At 37.6% G+C, this 19417-nt stretch overlaps 1 protein-coding gene across 1 annotated transcript in view; it reads left to right on the top strand.

Moving 5' to 3' along the window:
* The window catches only part of ZDHHC2 (zDHHC palmitoyltransferase 2), a 37510-nt gene that overhangs the window by 6315 nt on the left and 11778 nt on the right, over positions 1–19417 (top strand). Inside the window, exons 2-7 of the mRNA XM_086747368.1 lie at positions 5740–5766; positions 8974–9068; positions 11935–12055; positions 12996–13065; positions 14634–14666; positions 19159–19279. Of these exons, the coding sequence (XP_086603494.1) occupies positions 5740–5766; positions 8974–9068; positions 11935–12055; positions 12996–13065; positions 14634–14666; positions 19159–19279 (467 nt within the window). The remainder of the gene's footprint in view (positions 1–5739; positions 5767–8973; positions 9069–11934; positions 12056–12995; positions 13066–14633; positions 14667–19158; positions 19280–19417) is intronic.

Genomic DNA, 19417 nt, shown 5'->3' with positions numbered 1-19417 from the left:
GAACTTTGGCAAAGGAAATTTGTATTTTTATACTGTATTTTGCAAACGCTACATTTTTTTCCTCTTCTGAGATCTCTGGTTACTTTCAGAAAAGTTTCAAAACTGGCAGCTGAAGTCGAATTCTGAATTTGGCTTCTGAATTTTAGCCAGCAGTACTCCTGTGCGTTTCTCAGGTTTCATTTGATTTCCTTCTCAGACTTTCAGAGGAAACTGCCGTTCTCTACTTCTGAAATTGAATTGAAGTCTGTGTTAAGTATGACGGGTTATCTCTCCATGTAGTGCCTAGTGTGATTTAAAGCATGCCTTTAAGTTGAAAACATAAGGTCTATGGTGAAGCTATAACTATTAGATAAGAGTGTGTTTTCAGTTAAAGATTTAACACTTCTTGATACATAACAACATGAATAGGTGTTCTTGTCAAGGTGTACTCTGTTTGCTAAAAAGGATCTGGTCATGCAGCTTCTCTAGAAGTAGTCTTCACTCTTCAGTTAGTCCCTGTGACTTGGAAAGTAAATGGGATGTTTGTAAAGAAGAAAGATTAGTGATACTCAGTTCAAAAGCAGTGGGTTTGGACCTTACCTGAAAAGGTGCCAAATAGCAGCTTGGTGGGCAGTGATGCAGTTTGATGGGCACAGGGTTAAAATGAATTTACCAAAACATTCACAAATACTGTCAAATCCAAATGTATGGGCTATTGATGACTCCTTACGCCAACCTTAAATCTCCTAGAAATATTCCTGTTACTTTAGACCTCAAAAGAAACAGTGGTGGCAAAGTCTCTACCTTGTCACTCTGAATCAATGCAAATCACTGCTCTGTCTAGCAAAGAGGTAGTTTTTATTGCAGGCACTGATTTTTTGCATTTTTTTTTCTAAAGGACTGTTACAGACAAGGATAGAACACTTGTCACTACTATAAAACACTTTTATGTGTAGACAGAGCTGAGTTAAACTGCATCTATAATTTTACAGCTTCAAATATGCTATAAAGATAAAATACTAAAGTTTTGTGAATCAGATACACAACGGTAAACTGTATAAAAGTTTGAGAGAAACAGCTGTTTATAGATGTAGCTGCAGAGTCTCTGAATCATAGAATCATAGAATAGTTTGGGTTGGAAGGGACCTTTAAAGGCCATCTAGTCCAACTCCCATGCAAGGAGCAGGGACATCTCCAACCAGATCAGGTTGCTCAGAGGCCCATCCAACCTGGCCTTGAATGTTTCCAGGGATGGAGCATCTACCATCTCTCTGGGCAACCTATGCCAGTGTTCACCCTACCCTCATGGTGAAAAATGTTTTCCTTATGTCCAGTCTGAATCTGCTTCCTCTTATTTTAAAACCATTACCCCTCATTCTATCACAACAGGCCCTGCTAAAGTGTTTCTCCCCACCTTTCTTATAAGCCCCCTTTAGGTACTGGAAAGCCACTATAAGGTCTCCCTGGAGCCTTCTCTTCTCCAGGCTGAACAGCCCCAACTCTCTCAGCCTGTCCTCATAGGAGAGGTGCTCCAGCCCTCTCATCATTTTCGTGGCCCTCCTCTGGACTCTCTCCATGTCCTTATGTTGGGGCTCCAGAGCTGGATGCAGTGCTCCAGGTGGGGTTTCACGAAAGCTGAGTAGAGGGGGCAGAATCACCTTCCTCAGCCTGCTGGCCACGCTTCTTTTAATGCAGCCCAGGATGCAGTTGGCTTTTTGGGCTGTGAGCACACATTGCTGGCTCATGTTGAGCTTCTTCTCCACCAGCACTCCCAAGTCCTTCTCCTCAGGGGTCTCGATCCATTCTCCACACAGCCTGTATTTGTGCTTGGGATTGCCCCGACCCATGTGCAGGACCTTGCAGTTGGCCTGGTTGAACTTCATGAGATTCTCATGGGCCCACCTCTCCAGCCTGTCAAGGTCGCCCTGAATGGCATCCATTCCCTTCAGCATGTCAACCGCACCACACAGCTTATTTTAAAAATTTATATAAAATATGGAAGCAAGATTTTTTTATATCCACTTCCATTAAAGCTTTAAAAAATCAATTGCTTTCTCCAGTATTTTTTTTTTAATCTAACCATTACATTTACTGTTCAGGAACTTTTATTTGGGGTTTAGAAGTCAAGCAAAATTTAATGTTAGAAAACCAATGCTAGTTTTTAACATTAATTTAATCTTCAAAAATATTTTTAGTTTTGTGGTAGCAATGTGTCTTGCCATGTCTCTAGCTATGTGGAGACAGATGCCTACTTAATTTTTCCATGAGTGAGTGAGAATAAGGATTTCTAGAGAAAATGAGCCATAGTTGAAGCAATGGGATATCCATTTCTATCACTGAATTAAGGTCTGACCTAGTGCAAGGTGCCTAGCAATGTGGCTTCTCTTCTTAGCAAACTAAAATTTGGTGATGGGGTTGTAGCAGACAGTTTTGAGATAACTGTGGTGCCTCTTTGCTTGCCAAGGCATCGTTCCTAACACTGCACGGCTTTCTCCCAGTGAGGAAGACTACCAGTAACAGTGGGATGAATTCCCCAGGCCTCTCTGGGTGTCCTTTCCATCTCCATCCTGGACTTTTTGCTGAACACAACTTTCTGTCCTCAGTCACTGTTGTTTTTTTGCAAGCACAGGCTGTTAGCAGCCTTGACTACCGAATGTGCTGTTCCTGTTTCTGGCTGCCTGTGGCTCAGGGCAAGCAGGGAAGGATGTTTCTGGCTCTAGAAATTGGCATCTACATTGGCTGAAGTCCTGCCTGTGTCCCAGCCTGATCCCTTACTCTGATGAGCACCATCTGCAAGCTGCGTAATGAAACAGAGAGGCTCTAATTATGCCCTAGTCTGTTGGTACTGAACTGTAAATGGCATCCTGATGCTTCAGCGGTGGAAAGCTGCTTCTTAATGAAATTGGCCCCTGCAGTATCTCAGGCGAACACAGCTGTAACTTTTTAATGACTTCTTGAAGGCAGGTCATGGTTTTATCATTATCTCCGTCTCTGAATATACAGGAGTACCATTGCATTCCTCTCTCAAAGGGTTTTACCCTATTTTCTCCCAGATTGTAGAAATTGCTTAGCAGTTAGGATTGGTGTGTCCTTGGTGTTTATTTTAGTTATTGTAGACATAAATGCTTTTTACCCTTATTATTTGTGTGCTATTTGACCACCAGTTAAGTGAATTTGCAGCAGTTAAGCTGATATGTGTTAATGACAGGATGCACAGTCTGACCTACTTTTCTGTGCACTACCAGCAGTGAATATAACCCCTTGGAAGAGAAATGAGGAAACCACCAGAAAGACTGATATAAATGATTCACAGAAGACTGTATGATCAAATACTATTGAATAATAGAGCAAAGCTATATTGCTGAATCTACTGAAAAATATAAAATTTGATTTAAATAAATATATCACATGTGCTGTTCAGAAGGTGAGGGAAATAGCAAATGTTTTTTATCAAATCCAAAATTATAGGGTTTTTCTGGTGTCAGAAAACTATTTTCCATTCACTTAAATGGTGTGATTTTAGAATTATAAGCATTTTGTGGTTACCCTAAGCAAAGTCTTTGCATCGTGGTCATTCTACAAATAGAGAAAGTTTAATTTTTAAGAGAAATTTAAGAGAGAGTTTTATTTGTAAGGGCTTCTTTTTTTTTTTTTTTTTTTTTTTTTTGCAGCCAGGTAAAAATTACTAAATTTGGATTTATTAGTTGTATTGGTCCTTTACTTACAGACATATGGAAAAATTAAAAGTCTCAGACACATTAATTAATACATATTATCCAATGTTAAGGAGGTAAAGAAGATGACAACTGCTTTCACTGCAATGTTCTATGCCATTCCTGTGTTAGGGGAGAAAAATACCACAAATCTTTGTGAAAGGTTGGTTAAGTAGATTTTAGTTTGAAACTGGTGATTCTGCAATGTATGTATGGCTATGGCTTTTTAATTAGCAGAGAGTAGTTATGCCAAGGAGACTGGCAAAATTTCTGCACACATTGCTGACGATACCAGCTGGAGAAAGAAAATCAGAATTTGAGTAGTGGCTTGTTTGTCCTAATCTGAGAGCTCCAGTACTTTTACATTACACATCAACTCTAAAGATGTCTTTTTTTTTTTTTTCTTGTGGATGATTGTTTATTTAAAATTTACTTAAAAACTGGTTTTATCCAGTTTAGTCTTTAAAACCTCGAGAGATGGAGACTGTACAACATATCTGGGCAACTTGCTCCACTGGTGGACTGTTCTCATGGTGGAAAAGTTTTTCTTGGTATCAAATCTGATCCTCTCATTTCTACTCATACCTACTGGCTCCTGTCCTCCCACCCTGCACCATTATGAAGAGCCTGGCTCCGCCTCCTTGATGCCTCCGTGGAGGTTCTGTTAGGCTCTCCTAAAGCCGCGTGTTCTCCAGGCTGAACAAGCCCTGGCCGTGCAGCCTCTGCTCAGAGGATGAGTGGTCCGGTCCCTGCCAGCTTGGCTGGACTTATGTCTTCATTGTACTGGGGGGCTCAAAGCTGGGGGCAGTGTTCCGGATGTGGTCTAATGAGTGCTGCATAGAGGGGGATAATCCCTTCCCTTGCCCAACTGGCTGTGCCCCTGCTAACGCAGCCCAGGAAGCTGGTGGCCTCCTCTGCTGCTCTGGTGCTGCTGGCTCACGTTCAGCTTGCTGCCCGCCAGCACCCCGACGGCCTCTCCCATGGAGCTGCTCCAGCCCCAGGCTGTATGGTTGCAAGGGAGGTGCAGGACTTCCCCTTTGTCCTTGCTGAATTTCATAAGGGTCCTGCTGGCCCCTTCCTCCAGTCTCTCTGGGTCCCTCTGGATGGCATGAGCATACTGGCTGGTGTCCCCAGGGTGGTGCCGTCTGTAAACCTGATGACTGTTCACTCTTCCAGAGCATTAGTTAAGGTGTTGGGCAGCACCCGTCCCATGGTACATCCTTGCATTGCAGAAGATATACTTAAATAGTGCCTGTCACTCTATCAGCAAGCCTAAGTGTAATACATCAAAATAGGAGGGCATGGCTGCTTGGCCTTTCAGCAGGAGTTGAAAAGGAAGAGCACCATGAGATTTTGATCACTTGGAAGTTTCTGATCTCTCAGAGATATCGATTGTGGGGTGTTTTTTTTTTAAATAATGTGACTGACAGTGGAATATAGATGTAAGAAAAATATTTATTCTCTTTCATAAATGCAGTGACTGATACATGGTGCCTGTGTACTCCATTCCATGCCTGACATACTTGCGCCTTTCTCACTCACTCACTATCCCCAGATCCTGTCATCTGCAGGCAATTTGTTAAAGGAAATGCAACTTCTGTCTCCTTTCAATTTTTATGCCTTGGAGATCTAAGATATCACTCAAGTATTGCTGGCAAAACTGGTTCTGGAGTCTGACACCTCCGCCTCAAGAACAGAACATATATAAACAGTAAAACCTGTACAACCACGGTTAAATAAATTGCTGTTCTTCAGAGGTGGCTTTTCTTGGGTTAAACTTGGGCTACTTCATGTAGATGGAGGTGCTAATTCTCAGGAACTGAGCCTGGGAATGGGAGCCAAAAAAACCTTGTAAGCAATTAGCATTTTCTACCTGTTCTTGTGATGAATGAACACAGCATAAAAGCTTGATAGTGTGTGGCCTTAAGCTTGTGTTGTTTGATGATTACTTTTCCTTCTTTGGTGAAAAACAAAAGTTGAACATATTCAATTACATCATTAGCTATTTAAACACCATTTTTACTCTTTTCTTTTTCTCATTTTTCAGTGACAATGACAAATATTGGAGAAAAAGGTAAGATTTTGGTTAGCTGTTTATAAGTAGAATTCATATATCAGGGTAGTATAGTAGTTTACTAGTAGAACTGAGATACAGATCTAGCCTGTTTCAAATAAGTGTATTTTTGCATTCCTCAGCTTCTTTTATTATCCTACTGTTCCTGAAAATTGCTTCCAAATAGAGATGAGGAAAATTAGAACTTTTTCTTACTGGCTTTCTGAAGTGTCAGCTAAAATAATCTTTATACTATGTTTTTAAAATTTTTTATTCATAAGAAGAAAAGCTCTTGTGAAACCAGGACTTCTAAAGATGAGCAAGTTGTTTGTGCAGAGTGCAACATACTTAAATGGGAGGTGAATTTTTTCTGCGGCTTCTGTTTAACCACTGTCTGTGAAGAAACAGAATCCTTCAGATACCTAACCTTTTCAGAAGATAATAAAATTTCCTAATTAGCTGTCATTAGAGTTCCTGCCCTGAGGCTGTAGCACGTTTAGATTGCTTTTTCCAGATGCTATTTTAATATTACAGCACAACGTGGAAGTGTGAAGTGTGGGGCTGCGGAGCTTTTGGAGGAAGGGGCTGGGGCTAGGAGACAAACTGTGTGCTCTTTCTGTTCGTGTAGTTCCAGCAGGTTTTACTAATTGGTGAGTCCCTGTCTTAGAAAAACTTTTTGCCAATTAAGAAAGACTTACTTGAAAAACTTTTTTTCAGTTCAGTGATCTCTCCCTCTATGTGAGTGCATAAGTGTATCTGCAAACTTCAGCACTGTGTATCTGCAAACTTCAGCACCTGCAGACTTTTAAATAATTCCAGTTTCTTGCTGCTCCATAGTGTGTTGGGTAGAGACGAGTGTGGTGTTAGGCATTGCTCACAAAGCACATTGGGATTATCAGCAAAATGCATTGGGGAACATTAAATTTCCTTATTTTTAGCTGCTCAAAGCTTTGGTGTGCTTCAGCCAGGCAGGAGAAATTTACCCTGGCTGTACTTCTGCCCTGAGTGTTTTCAGGGATCAAAACTGGGCAAATGAGGTTCAGCCCTGTTACAGGTTACTGCACGTTTCCAGGCAACTCTAGCTATGCTAGCTATTTGTTAATGGTTTGCCTTCAAGCAAGGGATACACCATTTGGGTTTGGATTTTTTTTTTTTTTCCTCAGAAAAAGTGTAAAATAGAAGGATTTCTGCCCAGGGAGCTGCAGACAGCTCTTCTTTTTCTGTCTCAAGGGAACTGAGGTCTTTACGGTGAGCTCTCAACACCCACAGACGCAGTGGAGCAGTGGGGTAGCCCAGGGTCTCCACTGCGGCGCAGGGAAGCCGATGGGTGGATAACCTGGGAGAAGTGACCAGCTGGGACCTGGGCCAGGCTGGAGAACTGAGGTGCAAAAGCACACAAGAAGAGTATAGTCCTGCGCAGACTTTAAAGGGGAAACATGGGATAATGTCTTTAGGCTAAATTTTTTTCTTCCTCCAGTAGTCTTTTTTTTTTTTTAATGTATGAAAAAGGAATTTTCTTATCAATCACAGTTACTGTTATTCTCACAACAATGAAACATAGATGCAGATTAGTAAACACATCGTATACAGAACTGATGCAACTTTCCCTACCTTGCCCTCACTTTATGCCATGAATATACCGCTGTTGAAAAAAAAAAATACTGATTTTGGCTGAGTAAATCATTTTTTTTAGAGTTCATAGAAATGTTTTGATAAAAATGTGGACTGTTCCTGACAGATGCTTGTGCAGTAACAAGATGGTCATTTAGTGTATTGTGCTTGATGTGGAGTCCAGTTCTACCACTCACTTATGCTGATGAGATTTTTTTTGAGTTTATGGACAGGGCATATGGCTCTTTTCCCCTGTCATCCCAAAAGCTTTGTACAGTGTTGCTCCTCAGAGTTTTTTAGCTTTCGTGTATTATTTTTTAACTGCCTGGTGAGTAGGAATAAATATTTACTGTGCTGCTGCTTTTTTGAGTAAACAAACTTCAACACCAGAAACATTTATTCAGCATAACTTTTGAGGCAAAATTACAAAAAAACCAAGAATGTGCTGAGATAGTGTTTCTGCATTTATACACACCATCATGCACATGTTATGGAAAATTCTGCAGCACTGAATAACATTACATACATAAAAACATGGGCTAACCGTATGAGGGCAATATTTCAGATTGTGTAGTGAAAGTAGACAAGTTTCCCTTTATGATGTTTTTTGACGTTCTTAGGAATTTATAGAAGTTGTATGAAAACTATTTGACTGTATAGCTTCCATGTAACCTTGAACTCCCTATGATCCGAGTTCATTGATACAGCAGAGAATTTATATTTTTCACTCTTGCTGTCATAGCTGTCCTTTATTTGCTCCTTCTCTGCCCAAGGCAGAAGAATCCAAGGAAATACTCTCTTGTGCATTAGAGCAAGTTAATCAGGAGATACAAGTTTTGCATTTACTATTTACTGTAGTGAATTGCTTAGTACAGTGAGAGCTTTTAAATGGAAACACCTGTCCATCTATGGGAGGCTCTTTGGAAAAGTAAATGTTACATTCTCTGTTAGAGTAAAGCAACTCAACATGGTAAATGCTGGCTGGCATCTATTTAAAAAGTCTAGGAATAAATCCCTGTCTGTGAAGAATATAAATCAGAGAATGAACATTTGGATTTGAAGGACCTGCAAGTTTTTTAAAAACACCCTACTGACCTCCCTCCTAAAAATGTAGCAAAACAAGTTAACTGGTTGTGGTGACTGCTCAGGTATCATGTGCACATCCACTCAAAGACTCCCCTCACTCTAGTCATTGTTTAGGTAGCTATACTTCCTTTGGGGAGGGGTTGGAGCTTTTGTTTTTTGTTTGGTTATTTTTGCATGGCTAACAGTCTCACTATATAGTTTATAAAGCTAAAAAGCAGAGATGCATCAGTTAGATACAGGATTTAACAAATGCGTAAAGGGAGAGTGCCTGCTAAATAATTACGAGGCTCTGATGGGCTATTAACCATTCCCCTCAGACGTTTGTGATAAATGTACCCTGTATCATGACTTTCCCCACAGTCTGTATGTGTCTCATGTGAAGTTGCAGTGCAGTATTTTTGTTGCAAAGCTTTTGCAGAGCCTCTGTATTTACATCTGTTAGAGTAACTCTGTGATACATACAGCATCTGTTTGTAAGTACTATAATATCTCTGGTCTGTTTGTATTAATTCTGTTCCTTTTTTATTTTAGTTGTGTGCCTGGTTGCTTACCACATATTTTTCATGCTGTTCGTCTGGTCATATTGGAAAACAATCTTTACGCTACCAATGAATCCTTCAAAAGAAGTAAGATCAACTTAATTTTTGTTTCTGAAATGGCCTAGTTAAATGCCTGATTTTTTAGTATTTGAATAACGTAGACTCTGATCTCATGTAATTTTACATTGTGTAGAAGAATACAGATGGTAGTTACAGCTTCTTAGTAGGAGTAAGTCAGACTGCAAACAGCGTAATGACGAAGACAAAAAAAATACACCTTCTCTAAGCTTTAAAGGGTTTTTAATTATTTAAAAAATGATAATAATATTTATGATATTAAGAAGAAAAAAAACTTCTCCACTTGAAAAATATAAGTTAGTTGAACTAGCAGTTTAAATCTTTGCATGGGAATATAATACTTTTATGTGGGCAAAAGATTTATTTCCCTGTGTTTAAGACTTATATTGCCTGTCAGCTTCTGTCCAGTTGTCTTGGAGGATATTAAGATACTAAACTATATTCAGCATGATGTAGCCTCAAGATAATTGCTTTTAGTACAGTATTTTTTTTATTATTTTAATTTCACATTCTTTCTAACATTAAAAAAAAAAAAAGAGAGAAAACTGTAAATAGCCGTGATGAAAATCATCCCCATGCAGCATGGTACAACCAGCGCAACAACTTTTTGGTCTCTTCCATCCTGTCTTTGTACAGAAACCCCACAGTCTTCAGTAGGTGCTATGTCATATTACCTGTAAGGTCAAGAGGAATTGCGCTATGGCTGCTCTGAATTTTGAAATACCCACAATGCCAATACTTATTTTGGCATGGACTCATAATTCTAGCTCCTACAACTACCATGCCAACACAAAATAAATAGCTTGTGATTTCTACTGTCTGTTGTGCGGAGGTTCTTCTCTGGATATTTTTCAGTCACTAGTAAGATATGTAATTGTGGAGACAAGTAGATAATTCAAAATAATTGGCATTTTCCTTGAATTTGACACTCTAATCTTTACTGCAGCTTAGGGTGGAGAGCAGCGAAATAAATTAAGAACCTATTTAATTTAGTAATTACATAGCAAAATATATCCATGTATATGGTGACTGCAGTGATAATTAGAAGGGTTTTCAAATCACTGTGTTGATGCCAATAAAAGACTTCCAAAACATTCTGACTAATCCTTAGTGATTATAGTGGAATTCCAAAGCCATCATACAGTGCTACAGGAGAACTTCAAATGGGATATTAAAAGTATTGACGTTGGGTAATAGAAAGCAATGTGTGTTGTTTCTGTGTTATTAATTTACACAATGTTGCTGGCAGTAAGGGACATCTTTGTTCCATGTCTTTTTCCTAATCCACTAGAGCAATATTTTTAAAATCAGCTTGACTGAACTGACTTATCAACTGTAGCAAATACTCATTTGAAGACTGAGAACCAGATAAAGCTTTTGCGTTTTGTTTCCATGAAGACTGAAGCTGGTGCGAACCACACAGCCTGTATATTTCTTTTTAAGCTTATTTCAACTTCTTACACGTATGAAAAGCACTGAAGTTCCGGCTGCATTTTCTCTTTAAGAGACTTTGAGCGGCTTCACTTTAGTGTGTGCCTTCTGTTCCTGTGTGTAGAAGCACTGCATGAAGGTGGGAGAGAAGATGGTTCCCAAGGCAGGAAGGTTTTGTAAACTTAGGACTGCTCTAAGAACCAATACAAAATGATGGAGCAATAGCTCTGTGTACATCAAGCAGGAAGCATTAAAAAAAAAGTATTCTGAACCAAGTTTCTGCAGTGAGAAATCCTTTCTATTCCAATATAAACCAATTCAGGAGTTGGCAAGAGTGTATTGCTGGGGAAAAAAAAAAGAAAGGTGACCTGAGAAACTCATGCTAAACAGTGAACCTCCAGCTTCTGCTGGGAGGTTGCGAGCTTTGTCGGGAAGGTAGAGTGTTGCTTTCTCTATGGAGGTGAGAATAGGCTTCTAACTGTATGTTTCTGTCTGCCTTCTTACCTCTACATGCATCACTTTCATGTAGGAAAAAGTTTAATATTATTGTAATATTAGCCTTTCTGTAGACATAAGTGCTATGCAGGTTAGAGCCAGCCACTCCTCCTGCCAAATGCAAACTTCTTTTCAGAGGTGATTTTGCATCGTGTTTCTCTGATAAAGATACCAAAGACTTGGGCATCTGCCCATTTCTAGAAGCTACAGTGACAAAGCTGACTAGGTTGCTGTGTTGCAGAGGACTTCAGAGTACAATAAATTTGGATTACTTCATGTATACTATGCATCTCTTTCAGTAATATTTACCCTCTCAGCTCTTACTCGAGCAATGCTTGTTATTACCATTTTGGGCAGTGACAGAAATTATCCTTTTATACAGGAAGATGTTAAGATGTGGTTATTCTGTCATACAGGACACCCATCTCTTCCTTCTCTCAGCCAGTCTCTCAAGTAAAAACACATCCCAACACCTGCATGAAGAGAACAGCAACTCTCCAGTGGCAAAGAAAAAAAGGGAGAATGCCAGACACCAGAAGAGAAATAAAGCTTTTTTTTTCTGTTATTATTAGTAGGATATTTTCTTCCAGTTAAGGACTGACATCCTTAGCTTATATTCAGTAGCTAATATTAAGTATTACAGAAGACAATCAACTGACCTTTCAAGGGAATGGTAAGCTTTTGATCCTCCTCTTGAAGAGTGTCACTTACTACTTCTGGAAGCATTCAGCATTGCATCAATACCAAATCAGAAATAATTTTGATTTTGTCTTCAGTTGCCATAAACCAAGTTAGTGGTCTTAAGAACACTGGGTTATTTGGTGTAATACCTTGTACATGCTGCTAATCCATGTTTATGTAATGAATATTTATTTCTCTTTACATCTCTACAGATACTTACTTAACTTGAAATTTGCTAACATATCTTTGATTTTTAAAATTATTCCAGTTTCATCTGTCATATTCAGACAAGGAATCCCTAGAGAGGGAGCCTAGAGGTGAATCCCAGCAAGAAGTCTTAAGACGGGCAGCCAAGGATCTTCCTATCTATACACGGACAATGTCTGGAGGTAAATAGGTGTTCAGGAGACCACCAAAGGCAGGTGTCTTGATGTACTACCTAAACTAATTAAAAAAAAAAAAAGTAAATTCAAGGATTTGGGCTGTAGGGAAGAACTGTTTTTTCGTACTTCATAAAATAACAAAGTGATCCAAGAACTTAACTTTAATGTAGCTTTATGCAGCTACGTTTATTCAGTGGAAAGATTGTTGGAAAATAAATTGCTGTGTACAACTTAGGATTTTGAAGTGGATTGACAATGCCTTGATAAATGTTTGCAAACTGACATTAACAAATAGCTTGTAATACAAACAAACTGCAGAGAGGCTCTAGAAGTCTTTAACTGCATAGATTTCTTCTTTCATAGATTAAAAAAAAAAATTAATCGCTATCTGCATGTCATGTATAGCTAGATAGATCACAGTAAGAAACTGTTACTGTTTTACTTGCTGGTTGTTCAGTTGCAAGAACAAAAGTTCTTCCAAGCAAAGAGTTAATTATAACCTACTGATGTTGTAAGTTTGTGAATGCTGGCGAGCTAAGCAAATGCAAGAGATAATCTCATATAGTAAACTAAAGCTGTTAGAATAATAGTTTAAAATAGCTATATTGTTAAACAGTCTTTAAAGGTTTTCCAGTCTAGCGAGGGTTTTGTGGGCTTTGTTGGTTCGTTGGTTGTTTTGCAGAGCTGAGAGGTTTGGAAGAAAAAACCCTGATTAGCATGATTAGCAGAGACTGCAAAAACCGAGCTTTTCGAGTTCGCTCTACTAGATTCAGCATTGCAAATACTTAAAGAATGCTTCAGTATTTGCAGCTGCTTCTGATCATGCTGAAATACTTTCCTGAGGGTTCTGCTGGGCTGAGCTGCTGGTATTTACTTTTGAGCAGACTTCAGGAATCAAAATGTGCAACTGTACATTGAGATCTAATCTTGGAACTTTTTTCTTTAGCAATCAGATACTGTGACAGATGCCATCTTGTAAAACCAGATCGTTGCCATCACTGTTCTGTATGCGACAAGTAAGAAAATGTTTTAAATAAGTGGTTTCCTGAATAAATGAATTTTTTTTCATGACACAGAAGCTTTTAAATTTTTTATGCTTAGATTTTTCAGGTTTAATGTTTTGGCAAATAAACTTTTTTATTCTTTAGATTTTTTCCATGTTTAGGGTTTTTAAATTTATTTATTTATAAGGAAGCCTGTAGCTTACTCTAATTCATTTGATGGTTTTCTTGATGCCAACAAGGATTATGTAGTCTTCCACATTCGTTACATAATGGTTAAAAATTATGATTCTTAATTAATAACTTTCCTTGAGTAACCAAAAACAGCTGATAAACAAAAATTTGCTTCTTTTGTTAGAATCTGAATAAAGATCACTACCCACCTCAATCTAATCATGATGTCACTTACATCTTATCCGAGGTAATAAACTTAGTATCCTATTTTTCACTGGATAACTTGCAGATTATTTTTATTTAAAGAAAGAAAGAAACAACCAAACATCCACATTTCTAACTGAAGCTGTAAAATAAAGTTTTTGTTTGTCTAACACAAAATGAAGTTCACTCCATATTCCCCAGGAGTCTTTCTTTCAGCTCTTCTTCTCTCTGATCTTTCTCCAGTTAGCTTGGGTATCTGTGTGTTTGTCCACTCTTGCCCCCAGCGATTTAAATTCTAACTTTAAGAGAAGGGGCTTCCTCAAAAGTTGATTTATTTTTAGCTTTAAGGCTGTTCTAAATACTCTTCAGCTGATAATACATTAAACCTTCCAACATGATTGTGAGGCAGAGAAGACTTTCCATTTTGTTCAGCAAAACAGTAGAGGCACTGAAAGAGTAACTGAGTTGAGGCAGAAAGAGGATCTTGGTTGTGTTGTATGGGATGGTGGTTGCAATGTAAGATAGGAACTTTCTCATGTCTAAGCAGGGTAGAGAAAAAGGGTGACCCATGTCATCTTATGAAATGTCGGTGAAATTTGCAGAATGTTATTAGTTAATATATTTTGCAGAATACCTTAATTTTGTCCTTACCTTGTTAAAATTCACTTGCCTCGATTATATCTGATTTTCTTGTGCATGTTTTATTATGAGGAGTGATTAATTCCAAAAATGTTTGGGATTTTTCGTATGAGGTAAGTTCTTAAAAACCTCCTGTGCATCTGCATATATTTCTAGAAAAGCAAGTAATGTACTTAGTGATGCAACTAAATTGATTTCCAAGTATATAATAATTGAATTAACCCAGTTTCTAAGTCTCTGTCAGGGAATAAACAACAGTTGAAAAACATATTCAGAATGAGAACCAAATCCTAAAGTTGAAATTATAGATTGCCTTTTCTTAAATCACTAGGCTCTTGACAAAACAAGCATTTTGAGTTTGGGTTGCCTGCACTTTACTTGTAGGTAAACTTGTATTATGTGAATTCAAATAGACATCTTTGTTAAATAGATTAGGTAACCAACAGTACATATGGGTAGTGCTTAATCTGTATGTGGATAATTTAAATCTGACGTGTAACAGTGCATCTAACTTCTGTTTTTCTTTTGCTTTTTGTGATGCTTGGAATTCTGTTGGGATTTTTAAGATGTATTTTGAAAATGGATCATCATTGCCCTTGGTGAGTGTACTGTTGACTTTATTTTCCTAATTTCTGATTTGGTGAAATAAACTCCTGAGGGGCCTGTTGTGAAGGTGATGCTTCACTATTCGTAGAGTTCGATGCTTATGTGAAGTTACTGGTCTTGCAGGACCATTGGAGTTATTTACTGTATGCCCTTTTTTTCTGAGTTGTGAGATGTGGAAAGAAGTTAACATATAATTTTTCTTAGACTTTTGAGTTAGGTAACTCCACGTTTTTACAGTTAGGATGAGGCAGACTTCTGGTCAGTAAGAAAATTTCTTTTAAGAATTGCATCTTTTCTTCATGGGCTTTGAGTTTGACTATTGCTATGGCTTAGTTGCATTGAATGATGAAATACTGTCCTAGGTTAAAAACTGGAGGGAAGGGTTGTACCTTGTTCCGCTTACTGAAGTTCCCAGGACAGCTTAAGTGGGCTTACTGGAAACAGCAATTTGCCTCTTTTAGTTTTATGGATTCTTTGTTTTCTTTCATTTTTTTTTTCTGCCTGCTCGCTCCCACCCTTTGCTGCTGTGTCAGCCTGAACAGAGGTTTTGTTTTCCTGTCTTTTCTCAGCAGCCCATGGAACCAGTGGGTAGACAGGATGTGTAATTAATTTTATGTCAGTTTGGCAGGTATCTTCTGGAAATGATTAAAGATAATTATTTTGTCCCGAGTAAGAGGACTTGGGCTCCTCCTGTTTGTCTTGATCCTGACTACAGCCTCTGACATAATGCAGTATGACTAAGGAATCTCCTCTTACTCTGCAGCTGCATGTTAGATACAATTGAAAGGAATATTTAACAATACAGAGTAGAGTTACTTTTGACATATTTTTTTTTTGCTGTAGGTATATCAGTATGTGAAACTTGATGATGCTTAGTCTTAGTAGTGCGCTTCTTAAACAAACAAACAAAACACAAACAGATAAGTGTTGAATATGGAAAAAAATTTCGTATAAGAAAAAAGGCTGTTTACTTTTTTCAGCCTTCTTATAGCTGTCTTGTAGAAAGCAATAAGAAAAATAGCTGTCAGGCTATTCCTTATGAAATATCAGTGGAAACTCTCAATATTACTGTTATTATTCAGTATTATATACACTTTTCTCATAAGCTTTATGGTCTGTTTGGGATTTTTTGAGTTGTCCTGCCTTAGGATAATACATGAAGATGTCCTTCATGTAAACCAGTTTCAGAATAAAAATACATTGCATCAAATAACAAGTCATAAACTGAGCACTTCAGGGGCAGTGAAGTAGTATTTCACTGGGGCATAGACTTCTAGAAAAATAAACTCCATTTTCCTCTCAGTAGCATTTGCTTATTTTACCTGTTTGCAGACTCTTCATAACCAAACAACATAAACATACGCGGTTTGAGAGAGTATTTACATTGCTTATTGTTAATCTAATAAGCAATGGATGCAAAAAAAAAAATCAATGGAGAAGGTACTTGAAAGGTGTGTGACGCTACTTGAAAGGTGTGTGACGCTACTTGATGGAGAATTGTCCCTTTTGTGTTCCAAGTAACAGAAATGCACTAGAAAAAGAGGTATTGCCTTGATTTATTTTTCCTAAGTTGAGTGGATGCTCACAGTTCCTTGCTCACTGTGAAAAAATTAACCATGTGGAAATGACAACAGTTTTGAAGTAGTGCACAGATGCTGATCTAACTTTATGGTTTCCTTTACAGACCCATGTTCAAGGGGTCTTTGGGAAATACCACATAGCTATTTTACCGACAAAAGTAAGGGTCCAAACCAGTATAATGGGTGGGGTTTAGCCCCTCTGAAAACATGCTTTGCTTTTCATATTGGGATTTTTTGAATATTCTGCTAGGAGAAGGATTTCTGGAGAGAGGACAGGTAACAATAACCCAGGGAAGGTAAGATGAAACATTAGGAAGGCAGAGGTGGTAAGGTGGTAATCATGTCCTAGCCCCAGGTCAGCTGTTTTCTGCTTTTTGAGAGGCTTTATTTTGTCTCTCTCTCCTGCACTAATGGCAGTGCTGTGACAAACGGAAATATTTAATGCTAATTGCCCTCTAACGACTCCAAAAGGTTTAAGTGATGCAGAAAAAAAAGCATTAGTGATTTCTGTTCTAGTGCTCCTGCTACCCATACTGTAGATGGAGCCACAAGCAGAAATGCGATGCCTTGCAGCACCAAAAATATAATTTGTATATAACTACTCTAATATTAACAAGGTGTATTAGCAACACCTTGGGAACCATTTGAAATGTCTCTGCTTTGTCTTTTGAGTCAGCTGAGAAGAATTTAGCATTTCCTTAACTCTGTGATGCTTTTTGTTAACTGAGCTGCTTCAACTTCAGTGCCTTGTAAGTTATTTTTTTGCCTGGTATTTTCAGTAAACTAACTCTTGAGATAGAAAGAATATCTCTTATTTGTCCTTCAAAACTAATTGTTGTAAATATTATGTGTAATCTAAATTTTAACCTGGAATGTTCTTTCGTATTGATGTTTCACTGCAGTAGCACACAATTATTTAGCAAGTTATCTGTACATTTATCAGTTTTACTCTTCCTCAAAATGTTAGGCTTTAAATCTAACCACCATTCCTGAGTCTTATGATTTGATACTACATGTCCAAATAGCATAATTAGAAAACCCTGGTGTTCTCTTTAATCTTTTGATGAACTGTTCTTTTCCAGTAAGAACTCCTCAGTCTGGGGCTTTGTTAAAACTCTAGAGAGTGGGATAATTAATGAAAGGGGTTTTTTCTGTATGTACCATATGCAGTATTGCAAAAGAACAATGAGAAATAAATCTGTCTTTGATTCAGTAAATTTAATCTCTGGTGAATAACATTTCGCTTGATATGTCTTTTCTCACTAAACAATGTCATAAAGTAAAAACTATCATAAAACAAATACCATGAAAGTGAAGTAGGATTATCATAGAAACCTTGCATCAGAATTGCTTGCAGTTTATGTTAGAATTGCTAACTTTGACATATTTAATGAAGATACTTCACAGTGGAAAATTGTAAATTTACTTTCCAGTAAGAATCATGATGATCTTAGAAACATGTATTTTGGGTTGATTTGTTGTTTGTTTTTTTGTTTTGTTTTGTTTTTTTTTTCAATTAGAACAATCTCTTGTGAGTCCTTAATTGTAGTTAATATAGATGCTTAGTATTACAGCAAGTTTAAATGGCGATGCTGAATTTAATGTTTAGCCAAGGTGGCATGTTTTGTAAAAACAAAAAGAATAACAAAACTAAGAAACCCCCTGTCCACCCTGAGGATGGGTAACAGTAGTGTACACTGAAAGCTTATTTGGTATTTTAAGATTTTACCCTATTCTGATTACTGTGTATCCTGCCATTACCATCACTGTCTCCCTAGAGAGAACAGTGGCAATAACTTGTCCTGTACTTCTGGAAGAAGCTAAAGTTGAGACTTGGCACGCCTTCTTATTTTTTGACGTACAAGTGCTTTCATGGATGTAGTCTTCTCTTAATTAGCTGATCTTTCTGACAGGAATATCAAATAGATTTTTTTTTTTTTTTTAAAAAAAAACAACTCATATAGAGAGAAACTGTCCATGGGCACTCCAGAATGTTTCATTTGTACTGTACTGTACATCAGTACATGTTTAATAGACCTCTAAAATTCATAATACTTATATATTGCCTGTAATGGGAAGCTGCGAAGTGTACCCTCGTTATGTCTCTCTGATGATAGTGTGCACTAGTTGCTCATTATCATGTATAAATTCTTTAAAAATGGGAAACAGATGAACTTGAAGCACCTAAGTAAAAATGTTAAAATTATATTTATTTTAACATTTGGATGTGTATTTAAATGCTCCTAATCTTTTTTATTTGCTGTCATTGTTGTCACTGATATGGAACATTTTCTGTTTACTCAGCAGTAGTATTTCCCTCATTATTTTATATAAATGTAAATATTTTTAGGGATCTCCTCTGAATACTCTTAAGTTTGAGAATCTTACTGAAAAAGTTTACAGTAATACTTAATGAAGGAGAGTGTGAATTAAATGAGAATGCTTTTGTTCTCACAAAATTCAATCAAGATTCAGAATCTTGGCTTGTAACCGTGCCAGTGGTTATGTGCAGTATGCCTAGGGGTAAAACATGGAAACTCAGCTGCAAGCTAGAAAAGTAACTGGAACTGCGGTCACATGTTCATTGGATATACTGGGAACATATTTCATACCATAAGTCAAAACTGAATTTCAGTAAACTATTGAAAGTGTATTAGCTGGTTAAGTTCTTTGGGTTTGTTGTTGTTGTTTGTTGTTTTGGTTAGAATTTCTACACTAATTTGGGAGTTGCAGCTAAATACATTTCAGTAGCTTGGGGCATCACAGATAGGAAGCAAAACTTGGTTTACATGCTGATACTGACTTTTTAAGAGTAAGTATATTTAATTTTAAATTGGGTGAAAGCAAAGAACAGAACTTTTTACATTCCATTTTTATTTTTACCTTTTTTTTTTTTTTTTATCAGGGTGAACAACTGTGTAGGATTCTCCAATTACAAATTTTTTCTTCTCTTCTTGGCTTACTCTCTACTGTATTGCCTTTTCATTGCTGCAACGGATTTGCAGTATTTTATCAAGTTTTGGACAGTAAGTAATCTACATACTATCTTTAAGCATATGAACTTGCTACTGTGGAAGAAATCTAAGATGCAGGGCTTTACATAGTAATTTAGTATCTCCTAATGTGGGGTACAAAAGTTTATCTAATAACCATAACCCTTTTTT

This window comes from Chlamydotis macqueenii, chromosome 4 (genome assembly GCF_036417535.1).
Source record: "Chlamydotis macqueenii isolate bChlMac1 chromosome 4, bChlMac1.mat, whole genome shotgun sequence".
NCBI classification, from domain to species: Eukaryota; Metazoa; Chordata; class Aves; order Otidiformes; family Otididae; genus Chlamydotis; species Chlamydotis macqueenii.
The sequence above is the reverse complement of the archived record's forward strand: the minus strand, read 5'-3'. Positions and strand labels throughout refer to the sequence as shown.